Raw genomic sequence first — 17,158 nt, 5'->3', positions numbered from 1 at the left:
GTTTTTGCAGTTTTATTTAATTTGTTTTTATGAGGATCGAAAAAAGTCCGTCATGTATTTTTGCTGCTATAAAAATTATTTTGGTATCATTTCTAAATTCGATTCAGTTAATTTTGAAGCGAAAAACAGCCCCATTTAACTCTTTTAAGTTGCGCAAATTCATACAGTGATGTTAGAAAAAAACTCACTCGCAAGACGTTTTCTAGCGCGTGCTCATCTACCCCTTCAAACTGATTGGCTCCTGAGTTACCAATAACAAGTGCACTTTAACGGCACGAGGAAGTCATCGTGACATAATAATGTCATTCCTGTTGGGCGACGTGGTCATTCATAGGAAGACCAAGACGGACGCTCCAGTGCTGGAAAGTTTACTAGGTGTTTATACATCATGTCAACAAGCTTGTATATGTATTTATTCTTCCCAGTAATATTTATTGTTGAGTTAATTTTATCGATAATTCTTGGACGATTGTTTGTTCATGGCGTTAGTTGGTCGGAAGCGTCGTCAAAGGTAACGATTGTATTATTTAATTCGGTACATCATACATAAAAAAAAAAAAAAAAGTTGTGATTTATACTTTAGTTCAACTTGTAATTCTTGAAGTTAAAGTTAATGCAAAAAAAATGCATTATTGCGTACTTCTTTAGGTTGGACACCTTTTCGATTTCTCAATCCGATAAGCAATTTCCGTTTATGCCAATATGAAGAAATTATTTTTAAAAAGTAAACATTTTACCGAAATTCTGAAAGTGCACTGAAATTTTTACCTTTTTGTTTTATATTTAGCTTATGGTTGGTTAAGCTTTTTATTTGTTTTACTCCATTATTAATACATATGACTAGGTTGCTTTTATTAATCTTGCTGCTTTTAAACATGGCTAAATTTGATTTATTCCATTTTATCGATTAGTTAAGAATAATAATAATATTATTATTACTATGTATACATCCTCATTAGAATAATAAATTTGAACCTCTTGCAATAATAACGTTATTTCTTCATTATGCATGTAATGATATTTTTTATATTTTTTAAATTTATATATATATGAAAATAAATTTTCTGTATATGATCTGTGATGAATCATACAGAATATAATGTAATTGTTTATTTGTCTTTTTTTTTTGGATCTTATTCAATTTTTGCTTTCAGTGGAAAAACATCAATTGAGGTAGCCTTGGTTTTATGATAGTAATCCTTATCTGGTGGTTATGATGACCTTAAAACTATATATTTATGTATTAAAATAATGAATACACATATCCACACACATGTAGATATTTCCAACAGATTCTGCAACTGTTTTATTGAAATTTTCAATTCGATAATTTAAATTGGAAATTCTATAAATGATTGATGAAAGATTAATTGTTTAAATTAAAATATTTCCTTAAAAATGGCAAAAAAATACAATAATTAAAAAATAAATAAATAACCTATTAATATCAGTTTCACATATAGTTATATCATACACCTGCTGCTATACTTTAAAAGAGTTCTGCTGTATAGATTATATACAGAAATTTCCTGTATATAATATAGAATGAGTCATATAAAGCCAGATGGACTAAATTTGGTTGCAAAGTCCCAATCATTTACAAATACTTATGATTTACAGGGTGGCCCATTACTCATTTGAAATCACTTTTTTTACTTTTAATTATTTACTTTTTTTTCCCCAGGAAATTTCCCATGGAAAAATACATGGTTCAATAATGAGCAAAAGTGGTAGAATGTTACTTTAAAAATGACTGCTCCATTGTGCAAACTCAAAGATCTTACCGTCATTTCAACCTGTGAACAGCACCAGCTCACTCAATTATTTGGAAGCTTGTTGCCCAATTTCACATTGGGGGTACAGTTGAGGATGTAAGATGTAGTGGATGGCCTCAATCAGTAGATCTCCAGTGATGATTGAACAAGTGCAGGAAACTGCTAATGAAAATGCTGCAACATCAACTTGGAGATGCTTGGTTCAATTGAGTATCCAAAAATAATATTTTCAGTGAATTTTGTTGGACTTTCTTTACAAAATTCAGTTAATGCAAAAATCAAAATCAGTGAATCAAGAAAACTGACTAGAATTCACACACACTGTCTTGGATGCTAAAAGTAATGCTTTCATATTAAAATTGACAATGAATAATGAAACATGTTTCTTTGCAAGTCTTTTTTAATAAACAAAATTGCAGGGTTTGGAATACTGAGAATCTCAGAGTAATCTTGGCAAGTGCATCAAAGTTTTGTCACTGTTTGGTGGTGAGGTATTTCTGCTCAAACAGGTATCAGTCCTTACTTCTTTTTAAGATGATGATGGGCACACAGAAACTGTTAATTAATAGAGAAATGTACAGAAAAAAGGTCCAAGATTGTTTGGAACTCACTTTGTTTCAGTTTTGCCAAGAAGACATGGTTTCAACAGGATGAGGCCACAGCCTACAGAGCAAATAACAATGATGTTAGGAAATCTTTTTTCAAACTGCCTAATCCTACACTTTGATTTATCAGCCCTAGATTTTTTTTTATGGGGTTACCCAAAGAACATTTTTGCTAACAAACCATGCACTGACAAGTAAAACGACAATATTTGGAACAAAATTAATTGGTTAACACCACAGATATTGACAAAATTTAGGAAGGATATCATCACCAGAGCAAAAATTTGTCAAAACAATGATAGCAACTGTTTAATAATGTACTATTCATAAATGATATGTAATCAAACTTCCAAGAAACCCAACACCAAATACGGAGGATGCGGAAAGGTCAGGGAATGACCACCGCATATCCCCGCAGCAATATAGCCTTAGTTCCTAATGCTCCTAAAAACCAAATAACAAACAAACAAGAAACCCAAAATAAATTGTCATGTACAAGTTTTCTTTTTAATTAAAAATTTAACAAGTTATAATCATTTCAGTTGGGTAAGGGACTTGAGGACTACCTTGTACACTTTGTGGCCGTATCATAACTTTTTCTGCTTACCACTCATTTAAAAAAGAGCCTATATTGAATTCCCATCATGGAATTTTAAGAACTTTTTCACTCAGTCTCAGTTGGTCAGTTTTAGGTGGGTGTAGTGCTTGATCCTTGTATGATTTTCTTAGTTCCCCCCACCTGATTACTATTCTGTAAATGTCTCTGTGATAGTATAATAGTATTCACATCTGGGTTCAAGGACTTGAAGAGGATTAGGGACTTCAAATTTTTTCCAATATTTACTTCTACTTCTGTTTATTTTATTTACTTCTGCACCATTGATATACAACTTGTATGCTTTACAAATGGTTTCTCAGGCACTTTTCAAACAGTGAGTTTATATATATGTATGTAGCTATCATTTTGTGACCTTGAATATGGAGGACCCATGCTTTTGATAATTCTCATATGTACCTGTTTTTGTCACTTACCTTTACACACTACTAATAGTTCTCAGCGATCCATTAGAGATAAGATTAGGCATTCCATGGTGTGAGCCCAGTCTTTTCCACCTGGAGTGCAGCCTAACTAGAGCCTTGAGCTGGGAAAAACACTCATCTGTATAAGTGTTTTGTACTTTTTTTTTTTTTTTTTTTTTTTTGCAATTGGTGAAGAATGCAAAATATCCTTTTTTTTTTTTTCAGGTGCATTAGCATATATGCATGAACACATATTGTCTTCACCATGTCTATCCACATGTAACAGTGATTCCCAGTAGACTGATTTTCACAAAAGTTTTTATTTTTGGTTCATACAGAAAGATTTGCCAGGCCATCCCAAATTTCTTTAAAATCAAGTTAGTAGAAACCAGGCAGTTACTATTTCTTTTTTCCGTACAAACTGTACAGAAAAAATAAATTTGTAGATTAAATGTGGTTTTAATGCAGTATTGTTACCCTTAGACAGCACATGCATAATTTGTGTGTATTGTTATGTAAGACTCGTGAATGTGGTATCACTTGTGAAAGATACATATATTTAGAGAAAAAAGCATGTGAGAAAGAGCAATAAATTTTATGCAGATGTAATTAAACTAAATGGCTAAGTCGAGAATGTAAAACTATAGTGTTTTATAAAGTTATAAGGGTTCTATAAAGTTATAACCCTAGTAATTAATTGATAAGAAGATAAGTATGTTTACTTTTCACTTCAGTTAATCACAGAAGAAGAAAAAAATTCAATTAATTTTAAGAAAATATCGAATGCACCTGAATTGGTCCTTGAGGTTGTCACAGACATTCTCTCAGATATGCCAGACAAGCTGTACTTGCTACTTGGAAGTCTAAAACGCTGATGGAACTGATATTCGAGTGACACTCAAGTCAAGTGGACCCAATTTCGGCAAAGTCCGGACGGTCTGTGACAGCCAAATCCTCTGCTTGCACCTTCACGATGGTGGGACTGTTAGTAATCCTGGGTATAACCTCCATGCACAAGTACATGGTGGGTGACCATCCAAGTGTGAACCAACATAAGCAGGGATTGAGGTGTGGCCCCCACACCACATGGAGGAACGCCACCCCTCTATGTTACCAGGCAGTACTAGGTGATAGATGACTCTCATCAACCAGTGCAATACCACCACTTTGCTTATTGGAGGCTTGAAGTGGTGGAATCCATGTTTAGTCTCTAGAGCTAAGTTCCTGTCAACCCTTCCGTCGTGCAGTATGATTGATGACTTTTGACGTTATGATGAACATCGTGGCAAGATCCAATATTCCTTACATTTCGAAGGTACAGCTCTAAAATGGTGTTCGCAGGCTGGCAGCTAGTTAGTACACCGGAACGAACCTATTGGTAACTCTCTAGGAGGCTTCCGGATCAGCTAGTGTATAATCTTGCTACCTCTACTCTGCCAGATAGTGACTGGAGGGAGTCCGAGTAGTGTGTGTGCGGGGGGGCATTGTCGAGGCCACGTTATGTCAAGAATCTGGGTATATTCTTACCATATGTACGTCATATCCAAAAATTTCATTACTTCACACAGCATGTCCCACCCACTTTTTCTTACTATTCAATACATCATGAATTGTCAAACTAATAGAGAAAGCTTATCTGCGAAAAGATCTAAACCTCCAAAACACTTCCTAATTAATTTCACAAATATATGTGGGCTCAGTTCTGATCTCAACAATATCCATTTCCACTTGCAGTTTGCCAAACCCCATGTACTTTTTCTGATAGAATCTCAGTTATCGGTTGATTCAACTACTACTCATCTCAGATGCCCAATTTATTCGCTGTATGATTCCTTTCGCCTCAAAGGTGGTACTTGTGCATATTTTCGTTCTGATACTTCCTGTCAGAGACTTGTCAATTTGGAATCTCCTCTCTTTGATCTTCTCTGGCTTAAAATCTCTCTACCTCATTGTGTCAAATTCATCTGTTGTCTCTACCGTTCTCCCAACTCCACTAATCACTTGGAGCTCTTTGACTTCCTCTCTTGGCAACTTGACTTTCTCCAGTCCAACTTTTCTAATAGTGAGATAATTTTCCTTGGTGATTTTAATCTTCACAACTCCAGCTGGCTTCCGTTTTCTAGTCACACCGACTCAGCTGGTCGAGATGCTGAGGCTTTTGCAATTACTAATGACCTTGCACAGATTGTTCATTTACCTACAAGAATACCGGACAATCCTAATCGTACAGCCAACACGCTTGAACTTTTTCTCACAAACAACTCTTCTAAGTACACGGTCGAAGTGAGAGATCCTTTAGGCACTTCAGATCACAACTTGGTGATCATTTGAAAAAAGACTGTTCAGATTTTTGGAGAGAAGGGCTAGTCCTAGAGCTGGGATGGGGGAGGTCAAAAGAAAGTGCACAATATGTACCTTCTGCCCGTCAAGACTGCAGAGGATGACTACTCCTTACTGTGAACACTAAAAGAAGCCAATATGTTAACAGCATCAAAAAAAATTCTGCCTGCCTTTGGTGTGATAACACGAAGTAAAAAAACTTCAGTTATGCACACATTTGCCATCTTTTTTAACATCCATTTAAATAAAATTACTATCCCCTAAACAGTTTTTTTTTTTTTTTGACAGAGTAGTATATTTTGCAAATGAGGTATTGATACCTATTAATTTATGTGTAGTTCTTGTAGGGATAATTCCATAATAAAATTTATGTAATGAAGTTTAAAATTATATTTAAATGAAAATTAATGCTGTATTTACTTTCTTTTGAATGAAAATGTTTTGAAATTTGTTTTCCTCTGGGTAGCAGAAGTTTACTTTTTATTATTTATGCAGATAATTGATTTTGTTGTTATAGTGTAAATTAATTATCAAGTAATATAAACATGATTCAGGATGATAAATTGTTTATATTTAAACAATACAACAGAGTACCATACAACAGAGATCAGCTTTGTTGTATGGTACTGCAATTTAAGAAGCAGCTCCAAAATTTTGAAAAATATTCTAAAAATACTTTGAGAACAAAGAAAATAAACATTATAAGAATCCCTAATTAATAATAAAATATAGAAAACACACTGAAATATTGTTAAGAACAACATATGTACAATTTGTATTTGTAAAATAGTAAGAGAAGTTTACCTCAGTATGGTACGTAGAACACTTCCGTATGATACTCTCCAGAAATTAAAACGAAAAAATCGAAAAACTTACATTAGAGTAACAAATAATTTAAAAAATAATTAAAAATAAATTTAACACAATTAAAAAATAAGAATTAATTAAAAGAATTTAATGAAAAAATTGCCAAATGATTTTCCTTCCTGAAGCTGACAACGCTTTTTGACTGTATGTCGTGATCACAGGAATGAAAATTACCAAATAGGAGTGAGTATGAAACTTAAATAGGGATTATTTGTCTTCACGCATGCACGTAAAAGCCCACGAATCGGAGATGAGATATGGCCGATGAACATTAACAGAATTTTTGTGTAATTTAATTTCTACGGTTTCTGAAATTAATATTCGCATATAATTAGGTTGGACACTAAGTATTTTGGCCTCATTAAATAAAAAAGTGTTTTTCGTTAATGGCGTGAAAGGCTAATTCTGACGCTGCTGAACGAGAAGCATGAACTGAGGCCGCACGTTGATTAACACGAATATTCAAAGGAAAATGCATCGGACCCTGGTAAGACGAGTCACAATCACCGCAAGAAATGTTGTATACCAGGTCATTAATTTGTGTTGCGAATGAGGAAAGGACTGAGTGATTGTTCAGTATAGTGCGTAATTTCTGTATTGGCCTGGCCACAATTTTAAATTTGATATCTTTAAAGAATCTGTACAATTTGTATAAAAATTTCATGTTGGAGGAAAGAGATGCAGGGTACGGAAATGTATATTTTAAAATATATAGAAATGGATAAACCTAAGCTGTGGGTCGTGTATGAGGAACTGAGGATGTAAATTGAAATAATATGCCATGGTTATCAAACTTTTGGATGAATTTTGTAGAATTATTGATAATTATTATGAGCATTCTCTATAATTTGGACAATTAAATACAGGGTGTCAAAAAAGATCCGAACAATTTGAAATTTTAATAAAATAAAAGCTAGATACGTTAACAGCAAAGGAATCTATTTACATAATACAGGAAGTTTAGAAAGTGTTTTTTATTTTCACGATCAGTACACTTCAGAATTTGCAGTCTTGATTGCATATAGGACATCTAATTCATAATCAGTTTCTTTCCATGTGTATTCTAGCATATCAACATTACTCATCATTAAAGCATTAGTGATTATTTTCTTTAATTCCATTAATGTACAGAACTTTGGTTTGGTACAATAAATGACCTCCTTTTCCCCCCCTCAAGAACAAGTCCAGAAATGTAATAGCTAGTGACCATCACAGCCAATCCACTGAAGTGGGAAGCATCTAAAGAATTTTGCACACTAATAAAACCCAGCATACTGGTGCTTCCTCCTGCCAAGAGATGTATGATTGCATTTCTTATATTTGTGGAAACATAAATGCTCCAGCAGTTTGAGATAGGTATAGAAGTCATGATGTTTTTGGCAAAGAAGGTCCCATGACATATCCATGTATGGGGCAAGCTTAGGTTTTTTTTTTTTTTTTTTAGGGCAGCTCATAGAAGGGACTCATGTACTTGCTCTCTCTAGTGTTGAATACTAATGTTTGGACAACCACTTCATTTGTCTCAGACTTTTCATGCCACTCTCTGATACTGTTCTTTGATGTTAAGAACCTTTCTGCACACTAACTAACACCACGCTAATGTTAATAAACTATTTGTCACATTTTGCATTTTTCCCCTTCAACATCATTGTTTTCATTTGACACTATAGTGGTTCCATCTGGAATGAAAATGAAAAACAATTCAGTCTATTAGAAAACTTTCACAGTTGCTGCATCATATCCCCAAATCATTTCTTTCTATTATATACAGGTTCAACAAATATAAAAATGAAATTGTTCAGCTCTTTTATGAACACGTATATCCTTTGCTCATTGTTAAAATGATATTTATTATTATTTCAATAACTTTTATTATATTTTTACTTCAATTCCAGTGGCATCATGCACCTTATCAGCTGACAGATAATATGTTAAAAACACTTCTCTATTCAGAACAGAAGACTTATGATGATTTTAATAATACTTTAGATGAAATCCTTATTCCTAGGGTTCCAGGTACTGAAGGTCATGAAAAGGTCAGAAAGGTAAGATTACTTTTTTGTGATGTCCTGTTTTTTTTTTTTTTTTTTTTTCAGTTAATGAAACCATTGAATGACATTACTTCAGTGCTAATAATGATAGTATCATCGAAATGAAAATGTGAAAATGAGATTTGCATTAAAAAAAAGACTTTTTTAGTGCATAGTAATATTTACATTTGCAGTAGTAAAAAATTATTTTGAAACTTCCCAATAGGTATTAAGGTAGATTCCTGGTAATATATTTTATTTGCTGTGACTAAATGTATGATATTCATGTATAAAAGAGAATTTACGGAATGCATCTGAGATAAAGTAGTAATGTCAACTAGAATTTATGATCTAAGTAAATTGTTTTTGTTAGGACTTGCATCCCTTCTCATGTGCTTACCTTTCTGGCCATGACCCGACCCCCCCCCCCCCTTTCAAGGCTATGCTTAATTCAAGATCTGTGACCTTCATTTCTTGTACAGCATTTGCTTGGTAGAAGGCTATTCTTTGTCAGACTTGTAGAATACATTGCCATAATGTCCTTGATATCCAAACCAGAGATTCTGTAAAATAGTTGTTATTCAAAATACAGTTCTGGTAGTTTTTCCTAGTATATATTTTTTTTATTATTTTTAATATGACATTGCATTTTGGCTATTAAATTAGTTTTTTGCCATGTTATAATTAATTTCTTATGGCTCTTTTTTTGTTGCTAATTTAATTTCTCGACTTTTTTTTCCCTTAAACTTTAGCATTAGTAGAGGCATATGATGCAAGAAAGCAAGCTTATGCAACATCAGCCAAAAAAAAAACACTTCCATTTCACCCCTCTGTTCGTTCGAAATACCTGTCCAGCTGAGCCTTAAATTTATTTAGTCTATCAACTTCCACAACAAGGGATGGAAGTCTGTTCCACCAACCAACTACCCGCTGGCTAAAGGCAAATTTCTGCACATTTATCCTACATCTGTCTTTCCTCAATCTGAATTTATGTCCTCTCAGGTGATTATTCTGAGCAAGAGGAAGAATCCCATCGGCATTGAGCATGCTCAAACCATTCAAGGCTTTATACACCTCTATCAGATCACCTCGCCAGTGCCTAGTCTCCAGGCACTGTAATTTGCAAAACTTAAGCCTTTCTTCGTAAGAGCAACCCTTTGTTCCATTCACTAATCTTGTTGCCCTTCTCTGTACTCGTTCCAGCAGCTCTACATCCTTCTTGAAATGAGGCCTCCAGACCTGTATACAGTACTCAAGGTGTGGCCTGACCATTGCCTTATACAAGGGAATAATCACCTCCTTATCCCTGCTGGAAAAATTCCTGAATATCATTGACAAGACACCATGAGCTACTCTTGCAGCCCGTCTGCACTGCTCAGAGAACTTCATATCTGCCTGCTGTTTGTTTGTTATTTGGTTTTTAGGAGCATTAGCAACTAAGGCCATATTGCTTCGGGATATGCGGAGGTCATTCCCTGACCTTTCTGCATCCCCCGTATTTGGTGGTGACGGGCTCGAACCCCAGTCTAATCAAGAAGCGTGTGCTACGCATTGCTGCTCCTTCCCACCTGGCTACGGAGGCGCCATATCTGCCTGCACAATTACCCCAGGTCCTTTTCATTCTCTACCACTGTCAGTGTAGTACCACAGAGTTGATACGTTGCTCTGGGGTTGCTGTTTCCCATATGTAGTACTTTACATGTGTCAATGTTAAACTTCATTTTTTTTTGCAGATGGGCTGAAAGCCCATCTGCAAAACCTTTCCAGATCCTGTTACAGCAGCATAGCATCAGTAGTGTCCTTAACAACCCTGCCAACCTTTGTATCATCTGCAAACTTGGACATTAAGCTTGATATACCATCATCAATATCATTTATAAATACAGAAAACAATAATGGACCCAACACTGAACCCTGAGGGACTCCACTAATAACATTAGTCCACGATGAGCAGTGTCCATTGATTACCACTCTCTGTCTTCTCCCCCTCAACCATCCATTTATCCATAACAGCAATTTGCCTCCAATGCCACACTGCTCCAATTTGTGCAGCAGTCTTCCATGTACAACAGTATCAAAAGCCTTTCTAAGATACAAATATATAATATCAAAGTTATTACCTGCATCCAGTTCTTTTATGACTGCATCATAGTATCCAATCATATCGGTCAGGCAAGACTTTCCCGTAACAAAACCATGCTGTGTCGGAGCTATAACTGAAGTCTTGTCTAGATGATCCTGCAGTGCTTCTTTAACCAGTACCTCCATTAATTTTCCTGGAACAGAAGTTAAACTCACAGGTCTATAATTACTTGTGTCAGCCTTTGATCCTCCTTTGTGAGTTGGGGTCACATTTGCACATCTCCAGTCTATGGGTACCTCCCCTAAGTCCAAGGAAACTCTCATAATTATGGCTAAGGGTTTGCTTACTTCCCTTGCTGCCTCCTTTAATATAACTGGATAGATCCCATTCGCTCCAGGTGCCTTTCTTGTATTTATCTTCATCAATTTCTCCTCCACTTTACTCTCAGTTATTCCAAGATTATCTAGCTTACTGCCAGAGTTGAATACACCTCTGGCATTCCCCTCACTGAATAACTCCTCATGTGTGAATGTCGATGCAAAATATTCATTTAGTTTGTTATCTACCTGAGCAGGATCATCAACAGTTGAACTATCGATATCAAGTGGACCAATCTGATTCATCCCCTTCCTTCTAGTGTTTACATGTCAAGAACTCTTTGCTGTTTTTCTTTGCATCCTTTACCAAAGATTTCTTGTAATCTGCCTTTGCCTGCCTAATCTCTTTTGTAACTTGGTTACAGACCAGCTTATATCTATCATAGGCTTCCATGTCACATGTTAATTTATATGTAACCCATGCATTTTTCTTTTCTGCCATATTTCTCATTAGTTCATCTGACATCCATTTAGGCCTAAACCTTGAACAATATTTCTTAGTTGGTATGTAAAGACTAGTAGCTTCCAAGATAAGTTCTTTGAATGCTTCCGATTTTGAATTTGCTGTTGGTAACATCATCATTTGGTCCCACTGTATAGAATTTAAATACTGTCTCAGGCCATCGTAGTCGCCTTTATGAAAGCAAAAACCCTTCCCTTTACCCCTGATGGCAGTTTCCTCTTTGAGTAAATCCCACTTCAGCACAATGTGATCACTGCCACCTAGTGGTTCCTTTATCTGCAGATTCTTAATGCATGAAGAATCACTACTGATAATCAGATCAAGAGTATTCCCTCTAGTTGCCTCCTGAACGTGCTGATGTAGAAAACAATCATCCAATAAATCCACAAAACCTTGCTAGTGTGTGAGTGACCAACCAACAAATTCCAGTCAATATCTGGAAAATTAAAATCCCCCATTATAAAACTCTCTGATTTACTGGCCCACTCTATTTCCCTGTACAGTTTCTTATTATACTCATCAGAGTCATTAGGTCTATAGCACACTCCTACTCTCAATTTTTATCTCCCAGTGCTTATGTCACACCAAACTGACTCAACACTGCACTATCCAGCGATGTCGACTGGTTTCACTTCCTTGGATTTTATGTGTTTCTTAACTAATAGTATAACCCCTCCTCCCTTCCTATCCTGTCTATCCTTTCTGTAGACGTTGTACTCCCCAAATTCCAGTTCTGCATTCCTTATATCTGTGTGACACCACATCTCTGATATCCCAACAATATCTGCCTTTGATGTTTTGAGCAATACCTCAAATTCATCAAATTTATTTACCAAACTCCTAGCATTGGTGTATTGCAAGTATACATGGCACCTGTTCCTATTCTTAGCTACCCTAACACAACCCATGTGTTTACTTGTACCACAATGACTCCCAGCAGTTTCTGAAATTTCCTGCATCTTGTTTTCCAGGCTGCAGGTCATTCCAATAGAAGCAGTGCAAGAATCACTTTCACCTCTGCCAGTGGCTACTGTTAATCTATTAGTCCTTGTATCCCCCCCAAGCTAGCAGTTTTCCGACCCACCTAACACTGCCTCGATAGCATCAGCAAATATTCTTGCACACTTTCTATTTAAGTGTATCCCATCCCTGTAGAAGCAGTCTCTCCTGTTAACAAGTACAGACCAGGCTGAAAAAAATTCCACCCCTTCAGCCTTGCACAATCTTTCCAGGGCTGAATTGATTGACAAGGTTCTCATCATATACTCCCTCCTATCGTGTCTGGGCAGAATTGCAGACACTTTCAAATTCAACCCTAATTCAGCTTTTTTTCAACAGTGACCTGTACTTGTTAAGTAATTCTGCCGGGGCAGGTCATGGGGTTTTGTCAATGATATATAGGAATTTTGCTAGCAGGGAAAATTAGGTGATTATCCCTTTGTATAAGGCAATGGTCAGGCCATGCATTGAGTACTGCGTACAGGTCTGGAGGCCTTATTTTAGGAAGGATATAGATTTGCTTGAGCGTGTACAGAGAAGGGCAACAAGATTGGTGAGGGGAATGAAGGGATTCTCTTACTTAAGTTCTGGAGACTAGGCACCTGCGAGGTGATCTGATTGAGATGTATAAGGCCTTGAATGGGCTGAGCAAGCTGAATTCTGATGGGATTCTTCCACTTGCTCAGATTACGAACGTAAGGGGGCATAAATTCAAATTGAGTTGTTGTTATTTGGTTTTTAGGAGCATTAGCAACTAAGGCCATATTGCTCCGGGGATATGCGGTGGTCATTCCCCGACCTTTCCGCATCCTCCGTATTTGGTGGTCATGGGCTCGAACCCCGGTCTAATCAAGAAGCGTGTGCTACACACTGCTGCTCTTGCGCACTTGGCTATGGAGGCGCCATTCAAATTGAGGAAAGACAGTTGTAGAATAGATGTGCGGAAATTTGCCTTTAGCCAGCAGGTGGTTAATTGCTGGAACAAACTTCCGTCTGTGGTAGAAGTTGATAGCTTAAATAAATTCAAGGAGGAACTGGACAAACATTTAGAGGGAAATGGTTGTGTGAATTTTTATTTATTATTATTATTATTTATCTATTTATTTTTTTTTTTTTTTTGGCTGATGCTACAAAGCTCATATGCTTGCTTTCTTGCATCACATGCCTCTGTTACTATTACTAACCGAAAATTTTGAAATGCAACATGTTTCAGCTTAGTTTGTGCCTTACATCTATACCAATAATCACTGAAACAGTGATTTCTTGCATGTCTGGATCTTAGCATGCTACTGGTGACAAATCATGGGTGTATGATTATGGTCCAGTCTTCTCAATATAATTGTCCAAGGCCCAAAAAAACAAGACAATTTTGATCAAGTGTTAAAGTTATGCTTATCATATTTTCTGACTTCTTATTGTTCGTTATGAATTTGTCCTGCATGGTCACAGTGAACCAAGTATGCTACAAAAGAGTTCTACAGAAATTGTAGAATGCCATTCAGAGAAAATGGCCACAAAATTGAATGTCAAGGAACTGTCACTTGCATTATGACAGTGCCCCTGCACTTTAAGAGCTCACTGCTTACTCATCAGACAATTGAGGCCATGTCTTGTCTGCTCACTGACTTCTTAGCAGACAAGACATTGAGGCCATGTCTTGTCTGCTAAGAAGTCAGTGAGCTGTGAAACCCATAACGATAATGCTTTACAGATTTTAATAAATTATAGATTTGGATTCTTGATAATGTTATTTGATTAAAAACAATATTAGTAACTTCAGGTCAATTCAGGGATATTGTTATTGTTTCCAACATTAGCATAAGCCCAAATCTGTTACTGTCATTTGGAGGGAACAAAGCTTCTCCAGTACAGCAAGACAAAAAAATATAATCTAAAGAAGTGCTTTGATTTTCAGAACTCTGTTTTTTAGTATATACAACCTTGTATGTACCATAACTGTAATGAAATTGCAGCATTTTGCCTCCTTTCTGGCAAAAACTGAATTATGCTTTTTACATATTGGATGTCAGTTATTGCGCCTGTGCCATTCAGAAATATTACTCAGTATTCACATCAGAAATAGCTATGATATGATGTTTGAAAACCTAAAATTCTTATAATCATCCTATATGTTCTTTAATTTTTAAATATACTAAATAACCAATTTCTGTTTTTTTTTTTTTTTTTTTTTTCAGTTTATTGTTGACACCATGAAGACATTGAATTGGGAAGTTACCGAGGATCCCTTTGTATCATCCACACCACATGGGAAAAAACCATTTTCCAACATTGTGGCTACTTTGAATCCAGCTTCTTGCCGGAGATTAGTGCTTGCATGTCATTATGATTCTTTAGTGAACAGAGAATACACCTTTGTAGGAGCTACAGATTCAGCTGTTCCTTGTGCAATGCTGATACATTTAGCTAAGATCCTGGATGGGCCATTGAAGAAACAAAAAAATGTAATTGTTCTTATTCAGATTTGCATATTCATATTATATTGGTATTAATTATTATCCAAAAAATTCATAATTAAATATATTAGTATTTTAGTATTAGCAATGGCCACATGGTGCAAGGAAGCCTATGGGCTTATTCTGCACCAGCCAAAAAAAAAAAAAAATAATAAAATAAAATAAAAAAACAAAAATAAATAAAATAATAAGAGAAAAGGAAATGGACAACCTAAGCGTTTCTCTCCTCCTGTAGGTACCTTATTCCAGTAATTTATACTTGTCTTTTCTTCCTTCACGGATTAGGCGATCCGCCTGTTTCGATCTCAAAGGGGTCTGCCCATCTTTTCTTCCTTTTGCTCTATATGTGTAAGCTAATTTAGGGAATCTGTTATCTTCCATTCTTTCTACATGTTCTTTCCATCTTTGTCTATATTCTATAATTTTTTCATTAATTGAGTAAATCTTTAATTCCTTTCTAATATTTATGTTTGGTATTTATAACTCATTGGCTAAAATAAAACTTTCTGCAATCCATCCTAAACATCCCCCCCCCCGTAACTTGAAATTATGGCCCCTAGTTCTAGAATCATTTATAACTATGAAAATTTTGTCCCCATTCATTTTATCTATGTCTCTCAGAGCCTTAAACACCCCAATCAAGTCTTCTCTAAGGGTTATATGCAATATGTGGGTTCGTGTATATGTAGTTATTCATAAAAGTTGCAGAATGCTACAAAAATATAAAAAATACACTAATCCCCCCCCTTTTTCTGTGATAGTATGGTGGTTTTGCTACTTATTACTCATTTGGAGAGCTCTGGATTCAAATCTTTGGCAAAGAGAGTAAGTGCCCCCCCCTCCTCCTCCATGAGTTATTTGGGTTTTTCATCATCTTGCACAACAAGCCAGTAGCCCTGTTTTTTTTTTTTTTTTTTTGGTAGTTGTTGGCGCATCAGCTTCTGTGGCCATAATGCACTTCCCAAGGTTTTTGCATTTTACTCTGATCCAAGCCCGAGGCAGGATTCGAACCTGCGACCTTTGGGTTGCCATGGGCACTTTATTCACCTGGCTAGCCCGGTCGGCCAATAGCCCTGTGAATATACTCCTGTGTAGATATGAAACTATACACAGAATGCTACACAGGACTATTGGTCATGAATATAAAAAAATTATTTCTCTTTCCCTGTCAATTTACTACATATTTTTATGTAAACATGTTTCATTTTAAATGAATATCATTGTAATAAAAATATCAGTTTAGTGCAAGAAAAATTTTATCCTACAGCAAAAAAAAAATAAACATTTATAACAAAATTTGTAAAAATAAAAGAAAATCCTTAATGGTCTTTATAATCTGATAGTACTGCAGTGATTTACTAACTGGCAGTTAATTGCTTTGTTCAAGAGTAGTGGCTTTTGATTTGTTTTCCTTCTTAAAACCTTAAACGATTGAAGCAGAGCTATATATTTCTTGAAACATGCTGATAGATGAAGTTCCAGCATTGTTGAAATTGTTTGTTTGCAGCTTTTATGAAGAAGTATGGTTGTTTACATCATATCATATGGTGGTTGTGCTTAATTATGGCTTTATAAATTTGAAAATGGAAGAGACTATAGTTTCATGATAATAACATTTTTCTTTTTTTCCAGTGGAATAATAGTTTTATTTCATTGTAAATAATAAATGTGAAAACACAAAACATTTTTAAATTTCTGAGTTTTTTTTTTTTTTTTCATTAAAAAAATATAAAATTGCATAAATTAGTTTATTTCATTATAATTAGATTGTAATATGTAATTGTCATTCTAACATTTTTATGGCATTTCAGTGTAATAAAATTTTATTATAACAAATATTTTGGTTGCCTGCACAATTTTGTTATGCTGACATTGCACTGTAATTCTCTGGCATAGTATAACTTAAGATGCTGATGATGACCAAAACCAGTAGCAGTCAAATCAACCTTATTTTCTTAAATATTTGGGCTGAAGACAACTTTGATTTTTATCTGAAAATTCTACGTGCCATATTCATTTCAACACTTCTTTTTACTTTAGCTTAACTGAAATAGGAATGGAATTGAGATTAAAAAACTCTGGATATGGTTAAAATGACAAAACCATGAGTAACTGATCTAAATTT

General features: G+C 35.3%; 1 protein-coding gene across 1 annotated transcript in view; it reads left to right on the top strand.

Annotated features, from left to right (window-relative positions):
* The first annotated feature begins 325 nt into the window (after positions 1-325).
* The window catches only part of LOC150084922 (glutaminyl-peptide cyclotransferase-like), a 60,767-nt gene continuing 43,934 nt past the window's right edge, over positions 326-17,158 (top strand). The window contains exons 1-3 of the mRNA XM_090375648.1: positions 326-511; positions 8,503-8,652; positions 14,755-15,021. Coding sequence (XP_090231774.1) covers positions 389-511; positions 8,503-8,652; positions 14,755-15,021 — 540 coding nt within the window. The 5' untranslated portion in view covers positions 326-388. The remainder of the gene's footprint in view (positions 512-8,502; positions 8,653-14,754; positions 15,022-17,158) is intronic.

This window comes from Mastigoproctus giganteus, chromosome 6 (genome assembly GCF_048544385.1).
Source record: "Mastigoproctus giganteus isolate SK-2022 chromosome 6, ASM4854438v1, whole genome shotgun sequence".
NCBI classification, from domain to species: Eukaryota; Metazoa; Arthropoda; class Arachnida; order Uropygi; family Thelyphonidae; genus Mastigoproctus; species Mastigoproctus giganteus.
Note: the sequence above shows the minus strand (reverse complement) of the source record. Positions and strands in the feature narration are given on the sequence as shown.